Below are 22,677 nucleotides of genomic sequence, written 5' to 3' on the forward strand. Positions count from 1 at the left end.
CCTAGCCGGACTGCGTGTAGGCGACCTAGCCGGACCGTGACCTAGCCGGACCGCGTGTAGGCGGCCTAGCCGGACCGCGTGTAGGCGGCCTAGCCGGACCGCGTGTAGGCGGCCTAGCCGGACCGCGTGTAGGCGGCCTAGCCGGACCGCGTGTAGGCGGCCTAGCCGGACCGCGTGTAGGCGACCTAGCCGGACCGCGTAGAGACGACCTAGCCTGACCGCGGTCTAGCCGGACCGCGTGTAGACGACCTAGCCGGAACGCAACCTAGCCGGACCGCGTGTAGGCGACCTAGCCGGACCCCGTGTAGACGACCTAGCCGGACCGCATGTAGACGACCTAGCCGGACCGCGTAGAGGCGACCTAGCCGGACCGCAACCTAGCCGGACTGCGTAGAGACGACCTAGCCGGACCGCGTGTAGGCGACCTAGCCGGACCGCGTAGAGACGACCTAGCCTGACCCCGTATAGACGGTCTAGCCGGACCGCGTGTAGGCGACCTAGCCGGACCCCGTGTAGACGACCTAGCCGGACCGCGTAGAGGCGACCTAGCCGGAACGCAACCTAGCCGGACTGCGTGTAGACGACCTTGCCGGACCGCGACCTAGCCGGACCGCGTGTAGACGACCTAGCCGGACCGCGTGTACACGACCTAGCCGGACCGCGTGTAGACGACCTAGCAGGACCGCGAAGAGACGACCTAGCCGGACCGCTTCCTAGCTGGACCGCGTAGAGACGACCTAGCCGGACCTAGTGTAGACGACCTAGTGGGACTGCAGCCTAGCTGGACCGCGTGTAGACGACCTAGCCGGACCGCGTAGAGACGACCTAGCCTGACCGCGGCCTAGCTGGACCGCGTAGAGATGACCTAGACTGTGTTAGTCACTGAGCTAAAGGCATTAGCCTAGCTCTGGGAGAAGACTTAAAGGATAGTTTGGGATGTTGTCCTTTGTCTGCTTCCCCAGAGTTCATTGGCATATAAAGGACTTCATACAGGTCAGTGACTGGACTTTGACTTCTTGCTTCACCTGATGTTGGACGTAGTTCATTCCACAGGTCATAAAGTGAATTAGCAGTCACCTGACAAATACATTAGATTTTTTTGTATACGTGAGATACTGTAATACGCTAGTCTGTTTCGTGTAAATATAATTTGATTGATTAGCCTAATAGATGAATGTATTGATTGATTGACAGATCCTCCAGAGTCATGGAGCTGCAGACAGAATGATCCTACTGCTACAGATCTACCACGAGGAGGACCTAGCCTACCAGGACCTGGTCACCGTAGCAACCACCTTCTACCAGTACCTGCTGCAACCCTTCAGAGACATGAGAGAACTGGCAGGGCTCTACAAGATGGAGATACTGGTAGGTGGAGATGCACACACACACACACACACACACACACACACACACACACACACCTCCCTTCAGAGACATGAGAGAACTGGCAGGGCTGTACAAGATGGAGATACTGGTAGGTGGACACACACACACACACACACACACACACACACACACACACACACACACACACACCCACACACACACACTTCAGGGACATGAGAGAACTGGCAGGGCTCTTACCAAATGGAGATACTGGTAGGTGGAGACACACACTACGCCGACACACACTACGCCAACACAAACTACGCAGAAACACACGGTCGTACACACACACTGATTGGTTGTAATTTATCGTGAACCAGAGACACACTGCTCATGAGTTTTTGATAAAAGGTGGAATACAGCCAGAATCCAACTGCTCTGGTCTCCATCACTAAGCTGAGGTCAAAGCCACATTTCACTCATTTAGAATAAAAATATGCTCTGCCACGTTCACAGAAGTCAAATAATCAACGTTTTGAATTCTATTATCATGTTCATCTCATTTTGTGCCCAAATCAACTCATTTGTGAATACCTCTAATTTCTCTTTTTGAAACGTGAGGGGGAAAAGCTGTGTTGTTTCAACATGATGATGAGAGACCCTGACTTTCAGTGGTTTTGTCCTAAACCCTTATACAACATGTATACAAAAGTATGTGGACACCCTTTCAAATTAGTGGATTCAGTTATTTCAGCCACACCCGTTACTGACAGATGTATAAAATTGAGTGCACAGCCATGCAAACGCCATAAAAAAACATTGGCAGTAGAATGGCCTTAATGAAGATCTCAGTGACTTTCAACGTGGCACCGTCATAGGATGCTACCTTTCCAACAAGTCAGTTCGTCAAAGGCCACACAAGCTCACAGAACGGGAGTGTTGAAGCACGTAGCGCGTAAATAATCGTCTGTCCTCGGTTGCAACAGTCACTACCAAGTTCCAAACTGCCTCTGGAAGCAACGTCAGCACAAGAACTGTTCGTCGGGAGCTTCATGAAATGGGTTTCCATGGCCAAGCAGCCGCACACATAAGCTTAAGATCACCATGGGAAATGCCAAGCGTCGGCTGGATTGGTGTAAAGCTCGCCGCCATTGGACTCTGGAGCAGTGGAAATGCATTCTCTGGAGTAATGAATCACGCTTCGCCATCTGGCAGTCCGACGGACGAATCTGGGTTTGGCGGATGCCAGGAGAACACTACCTGCCCGAATGCACAGTGCCAACTGTAAAGTTTGGTGGAGGAGGAAAAATGTTAGGGAGCTGTTTTTCATGGTTTTGGTCCCTTCATTCCAGTGAGAGAGATCTTAACGCTACAGCATACAATGACATTCTAGCAAAATTTTTGGCAAAGCCATTTCCTGTTTCAGCATGACAATGCCCCCGTGCACAAAGCGAGGTCCGTATAGAAATGGATGGTCAAAATTGGTGTGGAAGAACTTGACTGGCCTGTACAGGAGCCCTGACCTCAACCCAATCGAACACCTTTGTGATGAAATGGAACGCCGACTGCGAGCAGGCCTAATCGCCCAACATCGGTGCCCGACCTCACTAATGCTTTTGTGGCTGAATGGAAGCAAGTCCCCGCAGTAATGTTCCAACATCTAGTGGAAAACCTTCCCAGAAGAGTGGAGGCTATTATTACAGCAGCAAAGGGGGGACCAACTCCATATTAATGCCCATGATTTTGGAATGAGATGTTGGACGACAGTTGTCCAAATACTTTTGGTCATATAGTGTATGTCTGTGTCCCTCTTACTGCGTTTTAAACAGGCAGGCCAAATAATTGGTGATGCTGATCTGATCAGTCAAAAAAACTATTAATGAAAAGAATATTGTAAAAGAATTGGTCTGCCTGTCTAAACTCAGCCAGTGCCTCTGGAGGAGGAGCTGGGTCCTAATCCCCCAATGTCGCTGTTCTAATCCCCCCGATGTCGCTGTTCTAAACCCCCCGATGTCGCTGTTCTAAACCCCACGATGTCGCTGTTCTAAACCCCCCGATGTCGCTGTTCTAATTCCCCCCGATGTCGCTGTTCTAATCCCCCCGATGTCGCTGTTCTAATCCCCCCGATGTCGCTGTTCTAATCCCCCCGATGTCGCTGTTCTAATCCCCCCGATGTCGCTGTTCTAATCCCCCCGATGTCGCTGTTCTAATCCCCCCGATGTCGCTGTTCTAATTCCCCCGATGTCGCTGTTCTAATCCCCCCGATGTCGCTGTTCTAATCCCCCCGATGTCGCTGTTCTAATCCCCCCGATGTCGCTGTTCTAAACCCCACGATGTCGCTGTTCTAATCCCCCCGATGTCGCTGTTCTAATCCCCACGATGTCGCTGTTCTAATCCCCACGATGTCGCTGTTCTAATCCCCCCGATGTCGCTGTTCTAATCCCCCCGATGTCGCTGTTCTAAACCCCCCGATGTCGCTGTTCTAATCCCCACGATGTCGCTGTTCTAAACCCCACGATGTCGCTGTTCTAATCCCCCCCGATGTCGCTGTTCTAATCCCCCCCGATGCCGCTGTTCTAATCCCCCCGATGCCGCTGTTCTAATCCCCCCGATGTCGCTGTTCTAATCCCCCCGATGTCGCTGTTCTAATCCCCCCGATGTCGCTGTTCTAAACCCCCCGATGTCGCTGTTCTAATCCCCCCGATGTCGCTGTTCTAAACCCCACGATGTCGCTGTTCTAATCCCCCCGATGTCGCTGTTCTAATCCCCCCGATGTCGCTGTTCTAATCCCCCCGATGTCGCTGTTCTAATCCCCCCGATGTCGCTGTTCTAATCCCCCCGATGTCGCTGTTCTAAACCCCCCCGATGTCGCTGTTCTAATCCCCACGATGTCGCTGTTCTAAACCCCCCCGATGTCGCTGTTCTAATCCCCACGATGTCGCTGTTCTAATCCCCACGATGTCGCTGTTCTAATCCCCACGATGTCGCTGTTCTAATCCCCACGATGTCGCTGTTCTAATCCCCCCGATGTCGCTGTTCTAATCCCCCCGATGTCGCTGTTTTAATCCCCACGATGTCGCTGTTTTAATCCCCCCCGATGTCGCTGTTCTAAACCCCCCGATGTCGCTGTTTTAATCCCCCGATGTCGCTGTTCTAGAATGTAAAGCCTTTCTTCTGTTCTCTCCTGGCCCCCATCAGAAGTCTCTGGATGAGGAGGAGCTGGGTCCTAAGAGGATAGCAGCACTGGAGAGAGAGGCGGAGGAGTGGAGGAGGAGAGGAGAGGATGCAGTCTCCTCCATACAGGACATCACAGTCAGCTACTTCATAGAAACTTCTAAAGCCCTTGGAGGTAGAGAGAGACTGTGTGTGTGTGTGTGTGTGTGTGTGTGTGTGTGTGTGTGTGTGTGTGTGTGTGTGTGTGTGTGTGTGTGTGTGTGTGTGTGTGTGAAGCATTAAGAGCCCCTTATAGCAGCTCTCCAGACCCTCTCAGCTGTCTCCCCCCTTTAGAGCAGCTCTCCAGACCTCTCCGTTTCACCCCCCCTCCTCCTTTAGAGCAGCTCTCCAGACCCTCTCCGTTTCACCCCCCCTCCTCCTTTAGAGCAGCTCTCCAGACCGTCTGTTTCCCCCCCTCGTTTAGAGCAGCTCTCCAGACCCTTTCAGTTGCCCCCTCCTTTAGAGCAGCACTCCAGACCCTCTGTTGCCCCCCCTCGTTTAGAGCAGCTCTCCAGACCCTCTCAGTTGCCCCCCCCTCCTCCTTTAGAGCAGCTCTCCAGACCCTCTCAGTTGCCCCCCCCTCCTCCTTTAGAGCAGCACTCCAGACCCTCTGTTGCCCCTCCTCCTTTAGAGCAGCTCTCCAGACCCTCTCAGGTGCCCCCCCCCCCTTTAAAGCAGCTCTCCAGACCCTCTCAGTTGCCCCCCCCCTCCTCCTTTAAAGCAGCTCTCCAGACCCTCTCAGTTGCCCCCCCCTCCTCCTTTAGAACAGCTCTCCAGACCCTCTCAGTTGCCCCCCCCTCCTCCTTTAGAGCAGCTCTCCAGACCCTCTGTTGCCCCCCCTCCTTTAGAGCAGCTCTCCAGACCCTCTGTTGCCCCCCTCCTTTAAAGCAGCTCTCCAGACCCTCTCAGTTGCCCCCCCCTCCTCCTTTAAAGCAGCTCTCCAGACCCTCTCAGTTGCCCCCCCCCTCCTCCTTTAGAGCAGCTCTCCAGACCCTCTCAGTTGCCCCCCCCCTCCTCTTTAGAGCAGCTCTCCAGACCCTCTGTTGCCCCCCCTCGTTTAGAGCAGCTCTCCAGACCCTCTGTTGCCCCCCTCCTTTAGAGCAGCTCTCCAGACCCTCTCAGGTGCCCCCCCCCTCCTTTAGAGCAGCTCTCCAGACCCTCTCAGTTGCCCCCCTCCCCCCCCCTCCTCCTTTAGAGCAGCTCTCCAGACCCTCTCAGGTGCCCCCCCCTCCTTTAGAGCAGCTCTCCAGACCCTCTCAGTTGCCCCCCCTCCCCCCCCCCTCCTCCTTTAGAGCAGCTCTCCAGACCCTCTCAGGTGCCCCCCCCTCCTTTAGAGCAGCTCTCCAGACCCTCTCAGTTGCATATAGGGGAAACCCTGTGCCAAATGTACCTGTCTGTGTGGTTGATCTGTGTGGCCAGGTATGCTGCGTGTGATGGAGGAGGATAAGCGTGGTTTTGGCCAGGCTTCCTGGGCCTCAGCAGCTCCTAGACTGGAGAAGCTGCGTTTCCTGCTGGCTAAAGAGACCCTGCAACACATGAGAGCTGCTGAGATGTGTCTGCACCGCAAGAAACACACCATCAGAGAGAAGGTAGTGGATGTGTTTGTTTTAAGAGGCCATTCTCTGAATTAGTATTCCTATCTGATCAGATTCCCTGGGGGTGTCTGTAGCTGTGTCTGTAGCTGTGTCTCTCTCTCTGTCTGTAGCTGTGTCTGTAGCTGTGTCTCTCTCTCTGTCTGTAGCTGTGTCTGTAGCCGTCTCTCTCTCTCTCTGTCTGTAGCTGTGTCTGTAGCCGTCTCTCTCTCTCTGTCTGTAGCTGTGTCTGTAGCTGTCTCTCTCTCTCTGTCTGTAGCTGTGTCTGTAGCCGTCTCTCTCTCTCTGTATGTAGCTGTGTCTGTAGCTGTGTCTCTCTCTCTCTGTCTGTAGCTGTGTCTGTAGCCGTCTCTCTCTCTCTCTGTCTGTTGCTGTGTCTGTAGCTGTGTCTCTCGCCGTGTCTGTAGCCGTGTCTGTAGCTGTGTCTCTCTCTCTGTCTGTAGCTGTGTCTCTCTCTCTCTGTCTGTAGCTGTGTCTCTCTCTCTGTCTGTAGCTGTGTCTGTAGCCGTGTCTGTAGCTGTGTCTCTCTCTCTGTCTGTAGCTCTGTCTCTCTCTCTGTCTGTAGCTGTGTCTGTAGCTGTGTCTGTAGCTGTGTCTGTAGCTGTGTCTCTCTCTCTCTGTCTGTAGCTGTGTCTGTAGCCGTCTCTCTCTCTCTCTGTCTGTAGCTGTGTCTGTAGCTGTGTCTCTCTCTCTGTCTGTAGCCGTGCCTGTAGCCGTGTCTGTAGCTGTGTCTCTCTCTCTGTCTGTAGCTGTGTCTGTAGCCGTGTCTGTAGCTGTGTCTCTCTCTCTGTCTGTAGCTGTGTCTGTAGCTCTGTCTCTCTCTCTGTCTGTAGCTGTGTCTGTAGCTGTGTCCCTGTCTGTAGCTGTGTCTCTCTCTCTCTGTCTGTAGCTGTGTCCCTGTCTGTAGCCGTCTCTCTCTCTCTGTCTGTAGCTGTGTCTGTAGCTGTGTCTCTGTCTGCAGCTGTGTCTGTAGCTCTGTCTCTCTCTCTCCGGGTCTTTGATCTTTCTATAGAGCTGAGTGTGAACAGAGAATTCCCCAGACAGACAGACAGACACCCCTCCAGCTGTGTGTCTACATGTGTCAACTACCAACACTAGTCTGGATTCTGAACATCTCTCAACTCTAGGAACAAGAAAATAGCTTCTCAACTTTCAGAACTCTGTTTCTTAATGGAAAATAAGAACCGTTTTTTCCATTTCCTGAAAAGTTTCTCTTTTGGAGACCAGAGCTTTTCATCCAACATCGATATGCAGAAACATTTATATTGTTTGACATCACATTGTAAGAAAACAGGTCAAGAGATTTGATCTGTCTAAATATATGGACTTCTGTATGGAATATCTATAGCTAACCCTCGTGGTAAAACTGTGGTCCAGTTTATTCTAGATATATTAGTGACCCAGTGAGAAGGTGTAACCCCGGCCATAATAAAGTATTGCATCGGAGGTAATATACTGTGCGGCTACTCCTCTAGCCAGCCCCTCTCCTAACCAGGTGTGTTTGTTCCTCCTCCAGACTATCCCAGGTGATAACCATCAGTATCTGTATCCAGCCTCTGTCTCTTTTAGTGATGTCAGAACCCCCCTTTTGACCACTTAGTGTCAGTACTATAGTCTCCCTCTGCAGACGGGTTCTCTCCCACATTAACAATGTTCCTGTTGTCTTAGGTCTGGGAGTGCTGAGACTAGCAGTACTATATTCTCCCTCTGCAGACGGGTTCTCTCCCACATTAACAATGTTCCTGTTGTCTTAGGTCTGGGAATGCTGAGACTAGCAGTACTATATTCTCCCTCTGCAGACGGGTTCTCTCCCACATTAACCCTGTTCCTGTTGTCTTAGGTCTGGGAGTGCTGAGACTAGCAGTACTATATTCAGTGCTTGACTTGTACTGTAATAGGTGCTTGTACTCATTTTGGGTGCAGGGGAGCTCCACAGTAGTTTCTAGTTAATATTCTATAAGAGGAACAGGTGCTCCGCAGTAGTTTCTAGTTAATATTCTATAAGAGGAACAGGTGCTCCACAGTAGTTTCTAGTTAATATTCTATAAGAGGAACAGGAGCTCCAGCAGTAGTTTCTAGTTAATATTCTATAAGAGGAACAGGAGCTCCAGCAGTAGTTTCTAGTTAATATTCTATAAGAGGAACAGGAGCTCCAGCAGTAGTTTCTAGTTAATATTCTATAAGAGGAACAGGAGCTCCAGCAGTAGTTTCTAGTTAATATTCTATAAGAGGAACAGGTGCTCCACAGTAGTTTCTAGTTAATATTCTATAAGAGGAACAGGAGCTCCAGCAGTAGTTTCTAGTTAATATTCGATAAGAGGAACAGGTGCTCCAGCAGTAGTTTCTAGTTAATATTCTATAAGAGGAACAGGTGCTCCACAGTAGTTTCTAGTTAATATTCTATAAGAAGAACAGGTGCTCCACAGTAGTTTCTAGTTAATATTCTATGAGGAACAGGAGCTCCACAGTAGTTTCCAGTTAATATTCTATAAGAGGAACAGGAGCTCCAGCAGTAGTTTCTAGTTAATATTCTATAAGAGGAACAGGTGCTCCAGCAGTAGTTTCTAGTTAATATTCTATAAGAGGAACAGGAGCTCCACAGTAGTTTCTAGTTAATATTCTATAAGAGGAACAGGTGCTCCAGCAGTAGTTTCTAGTTAATATTCTATAAGAGGAACAGGTGCTCCAGCAGTAGTTTCTAGTTAATATTCTATAAGAGGAACAGGAGCTCCAGCAGTAGTTTCTAGTTAATATTTTATAAGAGGAACAGGAGCTCCAGCAGTAGTTTCTAGTTAATATTCTATAAGAGGAACAGGTGCTCCAGCAGTAGTTTCTAGTTAATATTCTATAAGAGGAACAGGAGCTCCAGCAGTAGTTTCTAATTAATATTCTATAAGAGGAACAGGAGCTCCAGCAGTAGTTTCTAGTTAATATTCTATAAGAGGAACAGGTGCTCCAGCAGTAGTTTCTAGTTAATATTCTGTAAGAGGAACAGGAGCTCCAGCAGTAGTTTCTAGTTAATATTCTATAAGAGGAACAGGAGCTCCAGCAGTAGTTTCTAGTTAATATTCTATAAGAGGAACAGGTGCTCCACAGTAGTTTCTAGTTAATATTCTATAAGAGGAACAGGAGCTCCAGCAGTAGTTTCTAGTTAATATTCTATAAGAGGAACAGGTGCTCCAGCAGTAGTTTCTAGTTAATATTCTATAAGAGGAACAGGTACTCCAGCAGTAGGACATTTGAGGTGCTGGTACTCAGCTCCAGTGAGCTCCTGCCTAAGTCAACCACATACTATATTATACTATGTTGTGTTGTGAGTTCTAACAACCATACAATGATATATACCTATATACTGTTCTGTCCTAGACTGTTATGTAGTGTTGTAACCATACTGGAACTGTTATAAACAGTGTTCTATATTCTATATTAGATGTTATGTAGTGTTATAACCATACTAGAACTGTTATAACCATAGTGTTCGATATTGTATCCTAGATGGGAGGTCTGTCTGGCCAGGACCGGAGTGAACCAGAGACAGTAGATAGTACTGAAGATCTAGGTTATGTTATGTAGTGTTATAACCATACTGGAGCTGTTATAACCATAGTGTTCTATATTCTATCCTAGACTGTTATAACCATACTGGAACTGTTATAACCATAGTGTTCTATATTCTATCCTAGATGTTATGTAGTGTTATAACCATACTGGAGCTGTTATAACCATAGTGTTCTATATTGTATCCTAGATGGGAGGTCTGTCTGGCCAGGACCAGAGACAGTAGATAACCTAGAGCTTCAGTACTATGCTATGTAGTGTTATAACCATAGTCTTCTATATTGTATCCTAGATGGGAGGTCTGTCTGGCCAGGACCAGAGACAGTAGATAACCTAGAGCTTCAGTACTATGTTATGTAGTGTTATAACCATACTGGAGCTGTTATAACCATAGTGTTCTATATTGTATCCTAGATGGGAGGTCTGTCTGGCCAGGACCAGAGACAGTAGATAACCTAGAGCTTCAGTACTATGCTATGTAGTGTTATAACCATAGTCTTCTATATTGTATCCTAGATGGGAGGTCTGTCTGGCCAGGACCAGAGACAGTAGATAACCTAGAGCTTCAGTACTATGTTATGTAGTGTTATAACCATACTGGAGCTGTTATAACCATAGTTTTCTATATTGTATCCTAGATGGGAGGTCTGTCTGGCCAGGACCAGAGGGGACCAGAGACAGTAGATAACCTAGAGCTTCAGTACTATGAGGCTCAGCTAGAACTCTACGATGCCAAGTTTGAGATCCTCAAGAACGAAGAGCTTCTATTGGTCGCTCAGATCGACACCCTGCGACGCCAGATCAAAGGTAGGTTACAGACACGCGCACACACACAGGCTCGGTAAGCACAGATCTATACATTTAGATTTTTCAAAATGCAATGCAAAATGTTCAGAGTTTTAAAAATGACTAAAGATGCCAGTCTGAAATCTCATTGACATCAGATGTCTGTGGTTCTAGAAGAGCAGCCTAGCTTCCCCTACTGTCCGTAGATAGATATCTGCTTCTGCTGTGCCACTGGATGAGAAATAATGTCACACAAGCATATTTTCTGCATGTAAATTCTTTAATTACTGCCCATGGGGAAAATACTGTTTGTTTCCAAGGGTGTGTGTGTGTTACTGTGTCTTCCATCCTTGGCATGGCTTAGAGTACTTGGCTCTAGAGTCTAGATGTATTTTTATAACATGAGAGAGGAAGGCAGCAACCCCCTACCACTTCATTGTTCTTCCCCGATGAAAAGAGAGAGAAAGCAACAGAAAAGAGGAGGGTGAAAGACAGAGTGGGAGCAAAATAGGGAGAGGAGTGCGGGGGGAGGGAGAGAAGGCGCGACGGAGAAGAGGAGGGAGTGAAGGAGTGACAGAGAGGAGTGCAGGGAGAGTGGGAGGGAGAGAAGAAGGAGCGACAGAGAGAGGAGTGCGGGGGGAGGGAGAGAAGGAGCGACAGAGAGAGAAGTGTGGAGGGAAGGAGTGACAGAGAGGAGGGAGAGAAGGAGCGCAGGGGTGAGGGAGAGAAGGAGCGACAGAGTGGGGGGGAGGGAGAGAAGGAGCAACAGAGTGGAGGGGAGGGAGAGAAGGAGTGACAGAGTCGGGGGAGGGAGAGAAGGAGCGACAGAGAGAGGAGTGCAGGGGGAGGGAGAGAAGGAGCGACAGAGTGGGGGGGAGAGAAGCAGCAACAGAGGAGTGCGGGGGGAGGGAATGAAGGAGCGACAGAGAGAGGAGTGCGGAGGGAGGGAGATAAGGAGCGACAGAGTGGGGGGAGGGAGAGAAGGAGTGCAGGGGGAAGGAGAGAAAAAGCAACAGAGAGGAGGAGTGCGGGGGGGGAGAGGGGGAGGGCAGAGAGAGGAAGGAGATGGAGAAAGGGAGCAACAGGGAGGGAGAGAACAACAGAGGAAGAGGAGATGGGAAGCGACAGATGTCTGCTTATCAGATTGTGTCAACAGAGATTTAGAAGAGTTCACACTCCGTGGCATCAATGAGAGAACACCTGAGAGAATGTTTCAGAGCTGAAAGAGGAGGTGTATTATGATGTGTGTGTTTCAGAGCTGAAAGAGGAGGTGTATTATGATGTGTGTGTTTCAGAGCTGAAAGAGAAGTGTATTATGGTGTGTGCTTCAGAGCTGAAAGAGGAGGAGGTGTATTATGGTGTGTTTCAGAGCTGAAAGAGGAGGTGGTGTATTATGGTGTGTGTTTCAGAGCTGAAAGAGGAGGTGGTGCGTTATGGTGTGTTTGTTTCAGAGCTGAAAGAGAAGTGTATTATGGTGTGTGTTTCAGAGCTGAAAGAGGAGGAGGTGTATTATGGTGTGTGTTTCAGAGCTGAAAGAGGAGGTGGTGTATTATGGTGTGTGTTTCAGAGCTGAAAGAGGAGGTGGTGTATTATGGTGTGTGTTTCAGAGCTGAAAAAGGAGGTGGTGTATTATGGTGTGTTTGAGCTGAAAGAGGAGGAGGTGTATTATGGTGTGTGTTTCAGAGCTGAAAAAGGAGGTGGTGTGTTTGAGCTGAAAGAGGAGGAGGTGTATTATGGTGTGTGTTTCAGAGCTGAAAAAGGAGGTGGTGTATTATGGTGTGTGTTTCAAAGCTGAAAGAGGAGGTGGTGTATTATGGTGTGTGTTTTGAGCTGAAAGAGGAGGTGGTGTATTATGATGTGTGTTTCAGAGCTGAAAAAGGTGGTGTATTATGGTGTGTTTGAGCTGAAAGAGGAGGAGGTGTATTATGGTGTGTGTTTCAGAGCTGAAAAAGGAGGTGGTGTATTATGGTGTGTTTGAGCTGAAAGAGGAGGAGGTGTATTATGGTGTGTGTTTCAGAGCTGAAAAAGGAGGTGGTGTGTTTGAGCTGAAAGAGGAGGAGGTGTATTATGGTGTGTGTTTCAGAGCTGAAAAAGGAGGGGGTGGTGTGTGTTTCAAAGCTGAAAGAGGAGGTGGTGTATTATGGTGTGTGTTTTGAGCTGAAAGAGGAGGTGGTGTATTATGATGTGTGTTTCAGAGCTGAAAAAGGTGGTGTATTATGGTGTGTTTGAGCTGAAAGAGGAGGAGGTGTATTATGGTGTGTGTTTCAGAGCTGAAAAAGGAGGTGGTGTATTATGGTGTGTGTTTCAGAGCTGAAAGAGGAGGTGGTGTATTATGGTGTGTGTTTTGAGCTGAAAGAGGAGGTGGTGTATTATGATGTGTGTTTCAGAGCTTAAAAAGGTGGTCTATTATGGTGTGTGTTTTGAGCTGAAAGAGGTGGTGTATTATGGTGTGTGTGTGTTTGAGCTGAAAAAGGAGGTGGTGCATTATGGTGTGTGTGTGTGTGTTTGAGCTGAAAGAGGAGTATTATGGTGTGTGTGTGTGTTTGAGCTGAAAGAGGAGGAGGTGTATTATGGTGTGGTGTGTGTTTGAGCTGAAAGAGGAGGAGGTGTATTATGGTGTGTGTGTGTTTCAGAGCTGAAAGAGGAGGAGGTGTATTATGGTGTGTGTGTGTTTCAGAGCTGAAAGAGGAGGAGGTGTATTATGGTGTGTGTGTTTCAGAGCTGAAAGAGGTGGTGTGTGTTTCGGAGCTGAAAGAGGAGGTGGTGTATTATGGTGTGTTTGAGCTGAAAGAGGAGGAGGTGTATTATGGTCTGTGTGTGTTTCAGAGCTGAAAGAGGAGGTGGTGTATTATGGTGTGTGTGTGTTTCAGAGCTGAAAGATGAGGTGGTGTATTATGGTGTGTGTTTCAGAGCTGAAAGGGGAGGTGGTGTATTATGGTGTGTATGTTTCAGAGCTGAAAGAGGTGGTGTATTATGGTGTGTGTGTGTTTCAGAGCTGAAAGAGGTGGTGTGTTGTGTGTTTCAGAGCTGAAGGAGGAGGTGGTGTATTATGATGTGTGTGAGGATCCAGAGGAGCTCCAAAGCCTATCACAGACAGCTGCACCTTTAGACCCCACCCACTCACCTGTCAATCACCTGGGGCGACGCCTACAGCAGCTGGAAGCCAAGAGAGGGAACATCTGTGCCCGCCGCGCATACCTCCGCAACAAGAAGGTACCGTGGGGATGGTGTGTGTGTTAACCTACCTCCACAATAAGAAGGTACCAGGGGGTGTGTTAACCTACCTCCACAACAAGAAGGTACCAGGGGGTGTGTTAACCTACCTCCACAATAAGAAGGTACCAGAGGGTGTGTTAACCTACCTCCACAACAAGAAGGTACCAGGGGGTGTGTTAACCTACCTCCACAATAAGAAGGTACCAGGGGGTGTGTTAACCTACCTCCACAATAAGAAGGTACCAGGGGGTGTGTTAACCTACCTCCACAACAAGAAGGTACCAGGGGGTGTGTTAACCTACCTCCACAATAAGAAGGTACCAGGGGGTGTGTGTGTGTGTTAACCTACCTACACAACAAGAAGGTACCAGGGGATGTGTGTTAACCTACCTCCACAATAAGAAGGTACCAGGGGGTGTGTGTTAACCTACCTCCACAACAAGAAGGTACCAGGGGGTGTGTGTTAACCTACCTCCACAATAAGAAGGTGCCAGGGGGTGGGTGTGTGTTAACCTACCTCCACAATAAGAAGGTGCCAGGGGGTGGGTGTGTGTTAACCTACCTCCACAATAAGAAGGTACCAGGGGGTGGGTGTGTGTGTGTTAACCTACCTCCACAACAAGAAGGTACCAGGGGGTGGGTGTGTGTGTGTTAACCTACCTCCACAACAAGAAGGTACCAGGGGGTGTGTGTTAACCTACCTCCACAATAAGAAGGTACCAGGGGGGGTGTGTTAACCTACCTCCACAACAAGAAGGTACCAGGGGGGGTGTGTTAACCTACCTCCACAACAAGAAGGTACCAGGGGGTGTGTGTTAACCTACCTCCACAATAAGAAGGTACCAGGGGGTGTGTGTGTGTTAACCTACCTCCACAACAAGAAGGTACCAGGGGGTGGGTGTTAACCTACCTCCACAATAAGAAGGTACCAGGGGGTGTGTTAACCTACCTCCACAACAAGAAGGTACCAGGGGGTGTGTTAACCTACCTCCACAACAAGAAGGTACCAGGGGGTGTGTGTTAACCTACCTCCACAATAAGAATGTACAAGGGTGTGTGTGTGTGTTAACCTACCTCCACAATAAGAAGGTACCAGGGGGTGGGTGTTAACCTACCTCCACAACAAGAAGGTACCAGGGGGTGTGTTAACCTACCTCCACAATAAGAAGGTACCAGGGGGGTGTTAACCTACCTCCACAACAAGAAGGTACCAGGGGGTGGGTGTTAACCTACCTCCACAATAAGAAGGTACCAGGGGGTGGGTGTTAACCTACCTCCACAATAAGAAGGTACCAGGGGGTGTGTGTTAACCTACCTCCACAATAAGAAGGTACCCCTTCCTGACAAACCTGTAATAAAGTTCCTCCTAAACATTTAGACTGTTCTAACTTAACGCCTCATGTGTGTAACGTGGTGTCTGTGTTGTGTTGTAACTTGTGTCTGTGTTGTGGTGTCTGTGTGTAACGTGGTGTCTGTGTTGTAACTTGTGTCTGTGTTGTGGTGTCTGTTGTGTTGTAACTTGTGTCTGTGTTGTGGTGTCTGTGTTGTGTGTAACGTGGTGTCTGTGTTGTGGTGTAACGTGGTGTCTGTGTTGTGGTGTAACGTGGTGTCTGTGTTGTGTGTAACGTGGTGTCTGTTGTGTGGTGTAACGTGGTGTCTGTGTTGTGGTGTCTGTGTTGTGTGTAACATGGTGTCTGTGTTGTGGTGTAACATGGTGTCTGTGTTGTGGTGTAACGTGGTGTCTGTGTTGTGGTGTCTGTGTTGTGGTGTAACGTGGTGTCTGTGTTGTGGTGTAACGTGGTGTCTGTTGTGGTGTCTGTGTTGTGGTGTAACGTGGTGTCTGTGTTGTGGTGTCTGTGTTGTGTGTAACGTGGTGTCTGTGTTGTGTGTAACGTGGTGTCTGTGTTGTGGTGTAATGTGGTGTCTGTGTTGTGTGTAACGTGGTGTCTGTGTTGTGTAACGTGGTGTCTGTGTTGTGGTGTCTGTGTTGTGTAACGTGGTGTCTGTGTTGTGTGTAACGTGGTGTCTGTGTTGTGGTGTAACTTGGTGTCTGTGTTGTGGTGTAACGTGGTGTCTGTGTTGTGGTGTCTGTGTTGTTTGTAACATGGTGTCGGGTGGTGTCGTGGTGTCTGTGTTGTGGTGTCTGTGTTGTGGTGTCTGTGTTGTGGTGTCTGTGTTGTGGTGTAACGTGGTGTCTGTGTTGTGGTGTAACGTGGTGTCGGTGTCGTGGTGTAACGTGGTGTCTGTGTTGTAACGTGGTGTCTGTGTTGTGGTGTCTGTGTTGTGGTGTCTGTATTGTGTGTAACGGGGCGGGTGGTGTCTGTGTTGTGGTGTCTGTGTTGTGTGTAACGTGGTGTCTGTGTTGTGGTGTCGGGGGTGCGGTGTGTAACGTGGTGTCTGTGTTGTGGTGTAACGTGGTGTCTGTGTTGTGTGTAACGTGGTGTCTGTGTTGTGGTGTAATGTGGTGTCTGTGTTGTGTGTAACGTGGTGTCTGTGTTGTGTGTAACGTGGTGTCTGTGTTGTGGTGTCTGTGTTGTGGTGTAACGTGGTGTCTGTGTTGTGTGTAACGTGGTGTCTGTGTTGTGGTGTAACGTGGTGTCTGTGTTGTGGTGTCTGTGTTGTGGTGTAACGTGGTGTCTGTGTTGTGGTGTCTGTGTTGTGTGTAACATGGTGTCGTGTGTGGTGTCGTGGTGTCGTGTGCTGTGTGGTGTAACGTGGTGTCTGTGTTGTGGTGTAACGTGGTGTCTGTGTTGTGGTGTAACGTGGTGTCTGTGTGGTGGTGTAACGTGGTGTGTGTGTGATGTTGTAACGTGGTGGTGTGTGTGTGTGTAACATGGTGTGGTGTGTTACAGGATCAGTGTGTGGAGGCTAACGAGCAGAAGCACCGTGCGGCCCAGCACAGCTCCACTCACTTTACCCAGCACCACGGAGTAGCCCTGGTGAGTTACCATGACAACACACACACACGCTCTTAAAGGAACCCTTTACCCAGCACCACAGAGTAGCCCTGGTGAGTTACTATGACAAAACGCTCTTAAAGGAACCCTTTACCCAGCACCACGGAGTAGCCCTGGTGAGTTACTATGACAAAACGCTCTTAAAGGAACCCTTTACCCAGCACCACGGAGTAGCCCTGGTGAGTTACTATGACAAAACGCTCTTAAAGGAACCCTTTACCCAGCACCACGGAGTAGCCCTGGTGAGTTACTATGACAAAACGCTCTTAAAGGAACCCTTTACCCAGCACCACAGAGTAGCCCTGGTGAGTTACTATGACAAAACGCTCTTAAAGGATCCCTTAACGCAGCACCACGGAGTAGCCCTGGTGAGTTACTATGACAAAACGCTCTTAAAGGATCCCTTAACCCAGCACCACGGAGTAGCCCTGGTGAGTTACCATGACAACACGCACACACGCTGTTAAAGGAACCCTTTACCCAGCACCACGGAGTAGCCCTGGTGAGTTACCATAGTAACGAGGGCAAACCCACCCACGGAAACACCCACACTGGAGACACCATCCTCAGTTTACATGATCTCTGTCTCTCTCTCTCTCCGTTTCTGTCTCTTATATAGCTACCTAAAATGTTCCTAAAGCAGTGGGGTAACTATCTCAGTTGATTCCACCAGTCTTGTCTTATTTCCCTCCATGTCCCTCCAGAAGAGAGAGAAGAGGAGAGAGGAGGAAGAGAGGAGGAAGGAGTGGATGGACCAGGAGAGAGAGAGAACCCTGAGCAGGCTACGCTCCTTCAGAGAGGTAATCAGTCAACCCATCACTTATCCTCTCATGGATGGAGGGATTAAAGGAAGATAGGAAGGATGTGTTGCTGAAGTGTTTTCCTGCTGTCTTTCCTGTAGAAGCGACAGGGAAGTTACGTCCTGAAGACTCCACGATCCAAGATGGCTGCCAGGGAGCCGCAGTGTTCCGACCTCTCCCAGCCTCTGTCAATCATTAGCATCGGCCCCTCCCCTTCATCTAATGGGGCCGCCCCCAGAAAGACCCCCAGGAAACTCAAACCTAAAGACCTCCCCATCCAAATCTTCACTCCTCCTCTCCCTTCTCCTTCACCTCTGCCAACTACACCTCCCACTACAGCTGTACCCCCACCTCAGACCTCCTCTCCTCCTCCCCCTCCTCCTCCTCCTCCCCTACCCCCACCTCCTCCACCTCCACCCCTCCCTGCCCTCACAGAGGTAGGGGACTCCCCCATGCCTCTCAGTGAGAAAGAGGCCGCTCCCTTCCCTGCCAAAACGACCCTGAAACAGAACCTAGGTGAGAATGATCCACCTTCCAATGACAATCTGTTTCTGATGCAGTAGCTACTTGTCCTGGCTCATTATTTCTCCTACTGTGGTAAAAAGGGAAACTCTCTGTCTTCTACAAGTTTCTACTGTAGCTGCACCTTGTGACAGCTCTCTTGACAGCTTCTACTCTCTTTCCGTATCTGTTCTCTCTCTCTCCCACCTTTCTTCCCCTGCTTCTTCTCTCTCGTTTCTCTCTCTCCCACCTTTCTTCCCCTGCTTCTTCTCCATCCCTCTGTTTCTCTCTCTCCCACCTTTCTTCCCCTGCTTCTTCTCTCTCCCACCTTTCTTCCCCTGCTTCTTCTCCCTCTGTTTCTCTCTCTCCCACCTTTCTTCCCCTGCTTCTTCTCTCTCGTTTCTCTCTCTCCCACCTTTCTTCCCCTGCTTCTTCTCCATCCCTCTGTTTCTCTCTCTCCCCTGCTTCTTCTCCATCCCTCTGTTTCTCTCTCTCCCACCTTTCTTTCCCTGCTTCTCTCTCTCTTTCTCTCTCGTTTCTCTTTCCCACCTTTCTTTCCCCCCCTTTCTCTCTGCTTCTTCTCCCTCCAGGTTCTATGGACGAGGTGTTGGCATCATTACAGCGTGGTCAGGTCAGGCTGCGTCGTGTCCAGCCCCCTCCTGGTCCCTGCCTGGCGCCCTCCGATGGCGACCTCAGGGATAACATAATGTCTGCCATCAGACTTGGGGTCAAACTACGCAAGGTCAGCATCACATTAATGACAATGTGCAGGAGTTAGCCATGAAGCTATGTTACATCACATTAATGACAATGTGCAGGAGTTAGCCATGAAGCTATGTTACATCACATTAATGACAATGTGCAGGAGTTAGCCATGAAGCTATGTTACATCACATTAATGACAATGTGCAAGAGTTAGCCATGAAGCTATGTTACATCACATTAATGACAATGTGCAAGAGTTAGCCATGAAGCTATGTTACATCACATTAATGACAATGTGCAGGAGTTAGCCATGAAGCTATGTTACATAATGGCTCAATAAGTGACTTGGCATAAAAAAGAGCATGGCATAATTAATTGTTCAAGTTGAACTTTCTTGATGAGCCAGAAAATAAAGTTATTTCTGAATGTTTATCAGTGACCTGCTCTGTGTCCACCACAACCCTCTACATTACTTCTATAGGAACCATTACACCCCCTGCTACATTACTTCTATAGGAACCCCTCTGGACCTATTACACCCCCTGCTACATGACTTCTATAGGAACCCCTCTGGACCTATTACACCCCCTGCTACATTACTTCTATAGGAACCCCTCTGGACCTATTACACCCCTGCTACATTACTTCTATAGGAACCCCTCTGGACCGATTACACCCCCTGCTACATTACTTCTATAGGAACCCCTCTGGACCATTACACCCCCTGCTACATTACTTCTATAGGAACCCCTCTGGACCTATTACACCCCCTGCTACATGACTTCTATAGGAACCCCTCTGGACCGATTACACCCCCTGCTACATGACTTCTATAGGAACCCCTCTGGACCTATTACACCCCCTCCTACATTACTTCTATAGGAACCCCTCTGGACCGATTACACCCCCTGCTACATTACTTCTATAGGAACCCCTCTGGACCGATTACACCCCCTGCTACATTACTTCTATAGGAACCCCTCTGGACCGATTACACCCCCCTCTACATTACTTCTATAGGAACCCCTCTGGACCGATTACACCCCCCTCTACATTACTTCTATAGGAACCCTTCTGGACCTATTACACCCCCCTCTACATTACTTCTATAGGAACCCCTCTGGACCGATTACACCCCCTGCTACATTACTTCTATAGGAACCCCTCTGGACCGATTACACCCCCCTCTACATTACTTCTATAGGAACCCCTCTGGACCGATTACACCCCCCTCTACATTACTTCTATAGGAACCCTTCTGGACCTATTACACCCCCCTCTACATTACTTCTATAGGAACCCCTCTGGACCGATTACACCCCCTGCTACATGACTTCTATAGGAACCTCTCTGGACCGATTACACCCCCTGCTACATGACTTCTATTGGAACCCCTCTGGACCGATTACACCCCCTGCAACATGACTTCTATTGGAACCCCTCTGGACCGATTACACCCCCTGCTACATGACTTCTATTGGAACCCCTCTGGCCCGATTACACCCCCCTCTACATTACTTCTATAGGAACCCCTCTGGACCGATTACACCCCCTGCTACATTACTTCTATTGGAACTCCTCTGGACCGATTACACCCCCCTTACATGACATCTTTGGGAATGGTATAGAGTGCCACAGTATGATTAATAATACCCATAAAACCTAGCGGTCAAACAGGGAAATAGTTCCAAATGTTTTTCCACCACTCATTTCTCATAGGGGGTTTTGATAACCGTGTAAATCTCTCTAGGACAAGGGGATCAACATATTCACTTGTATTTATTGTAAATATATTGTAAATATGGTACTGTCCCTGGATATAGCTACTTGTGTTTGTTCTACTTGTCTTTATTCATGTTTTGGATCACTACGGATATTAATTACTGCATTGTTGAGAAAGAAAGGAATTTCACTGTAGGAGTCACGTGACAAACACTTGAAAGGATGGGAAGCCCTCTGGAGCGATTCCACTGGCTAACCTGATGACCCTGCTTTGTGATGTCCCCTCCAGGTGGTCCCAGCAGTGCCCCTGCCCCAGGACAGTAGGGACACAGATCTACAGAAGAGCATCAAGGCAGCCATGCAGAGGATGAAGAAGGTCTCCTCTGACTCGGATGATGAAGATGAGGAGAGAGGAGAGGACAACACGCCCTCCGCTGAGTGGGACAGCTGAGAGAGGAGAGGAGACGTATACACGGACAGACAGACACTCGGACGCGCATGGACACATCCATAAAACAGACGTATAGGCACACACACACACGTACAAATCAAAACATTCACTAATCAATAGGTTAACCATGTTGCCAATGGTTTAGTTGTGTGATTATGCAGGTTTACTGTTTGATGTAAAACGTGATCCATAGAGAAGAGATGGTATCTTAAACACCCTGAAGATATTTAACTAAAGCACTGTGCCCAAATATCCACCACCTGGTACCAGGGTTCAAGGCTACAGCCTCTTTTTCACTAAGCTTTGAAACTAGCTGTTATCTTGCTAAAAAGCTCCCACCGATTCCAGATTTTCAGGAATTCTTGTTTGTATGCTTGTCTAGTCTTCCGTTTGCAAACTAGCCTGAGGACTTGACATTGAAGTATTGTCCAACTGCTTTACAGAGAGAGAGTGGCAGATCTAGAAATAGGGTGAAATAGATTCTGTCTATGGTTGCAGGCCCCTGTAGCGTGATCAAATCAAATCTTATTTGTCATATGTCGCCGAATACAACAGGTGTACCGTGTAATGCTGAATACAACAGGTGTAGACCTTTACCGTGAAATGCTTACTGTAACTGTGCCAGGATGTTCAGTTAGTCGTCGTATTACACTACTATATCTCCCTTAATGTTTTGTTTGTCTAGTGCCAGTTGGAACTGGTGTCCACCCTGCATAGCATAACTGGTGAAATCATTTGTTTTATCATTTTTTGTTTCTGCTTCATGATTGTATCTACGGATGAAAATGAGCTCGTTTGCCAACTCCGGCACATTTACTTTGATGAGGAAACTGAAATGTTGATGACTGTGCACTCTGTTTCTGTGTCCTACAATGCCCTATTAATCGCCATGACGATATAATAACCCTTTAAGTATGACCTCTGCTCTTCATGAATGAAGGAACAGAATAGAGCTTTACCCAGTTTACCACTTCCCACCATGAACTAAACAGTAGGATGAAGTTGACCCCGTTGGTACAGTTCTAGGATCAGCCTCCTCTCCCCCAATCCCAACCTTAACCATTAGGGGGAATAATCTAAAACTGGCCTTGGGTCAGTGTCTAGGGGGCAACTTCACCCTAGTATTTCTAATGATCATGTTCTCTATTGGTTTTGATGCTACGTTATTACATTGCACTTGATTTGACCGGATTGTCATGGAGACACAAAAGGCCGTGTTCCAGACTGCCTGCAAAGCAGCAGCTTTTACACAAATTAACCAATGATTGAATATGTAAGATTTGGTGCGTGACTGCAATGTAGGTGACCTGGAACATGGCCAAATGTATGAACGAGCGTTAGTGCACTGATTTAATATTTTTTGCTGCATTTTGTTTGCCAATTATTGTAAACTGTCAAACCCAGTTTCCATTCGACTGTTAAGTGTTATTTTAAAGTGAGAACATTATGAAATTATGCTCAAGTGCCTTGGGGACTGTAAGTTATTATGAGCTGTCATTCACCAATAAACTGTTGTTGAATAAGGTTTCTGTCATATACTTTTACAACAGTTATGTCTGGGAAACACACTAATAATTGATCATTCCAATTTTCACATATCATTACTGTGATATGTGGAGGAAGGTTAGTGTTAGGACATAGACAAACACACTATCCAGGATACATTCAATCCCCCAGGGGGCAGCAGCAACGTTGTCCAGATGCTGAGCCTGGTTGGTAAGGAGACCGGTGCTGACAGTTAGGGTGATTGTCAGTTCTGTAGAGAGAGAGGAGGCCAGAAGCCTCTGATCTGGGCTTTGTTAGCAAGGTTTAGATTCAATCAGATCACACGTTAACTAGGGGTGTTG

The 22,677-nt window shown here is 48.4% G+C and overlaps 1 protein-coding gene across 2 annotated transcripts in view; it reads left to right on the forward strand.

Annotated features, from left to right (window-relative positions):
• The window catches only part of LOC106593560 (WASP homolog-associated protein with actin, membranes and microtubules), a 29,530-nt gene extending 7,175 nt beyond the window's left edge, over nucleotides 1-22,355 (forward strand). Inside the window, exons 2-12 of one of the 2 annotated variants that reach the window (XM_082957999.1) lie at nucleotides 1,195-1,368; nucleotides 4,528-4,678; nucleotides 5,962-6,131; nucleotides 10,331-10,499; nucleotides 13,305-13,318; nucleotides 13,518-13,691; nucleotides 16,547-16,633; nucleotides 17,356-17,451; nucleotides 17,553-17,967; nucleotides 18,543-18,694; nucleotides 20,669-22,355. In XM_082957999.1, coding sequence (XP_082814125.1) covers nucleotides 1,195-1,368; nucleotides 4,528-4,678; nucleotides 5,962-6,131; nucleotides 10,331-10,499; nucleotides 13,305-13,318; nucleotides 13,518-13,691; nucleotides 16,547-16,633; nucleotides 17,356-17,451; nucleotides 17,553-17,967; nucleotides 18,543-18,694; nucleotides 20,669-20,830 — 1,764 coding nt within the window. In that variant the 3' untranslated portion in view covers nucleotides 20,831-22,355. Of the gene's footprint in view, nucleotides 1-1,194; nucleotides 1,369-4,527; nucleotides 4,679-5,961; nucleotides 6,132-10,330; nucleotides 10,500-13,304; nucleotides 13,319-13,503; nucleotides 13,692-16,546; nucleotides 16,634-17,355; nucleotides 17,452-17,552; nucleotides 17,968-18,542; nucleotides 18,695-20,668 lie in introns of both variants that reach the window. The other variant, XM_045689649.2, reaches the window with a different exon arrangement.
• The last annotated feature ends 322 nt before the right edge of the window (nucleotides 22,356-22,677 follow it).

Source organism: Salmo salar, chromosome 11, assembly GCF_965601325.2.
Source record: "Salmo salar chromosome 11, fSalSal1, whole genome shotgun sequence".
Lineage (NCBI taxonomy): Eukaryota > Metazoa > Chordata > Actinopteri > Salmoniformes > Salmonidae > Salmo > Salmo salar.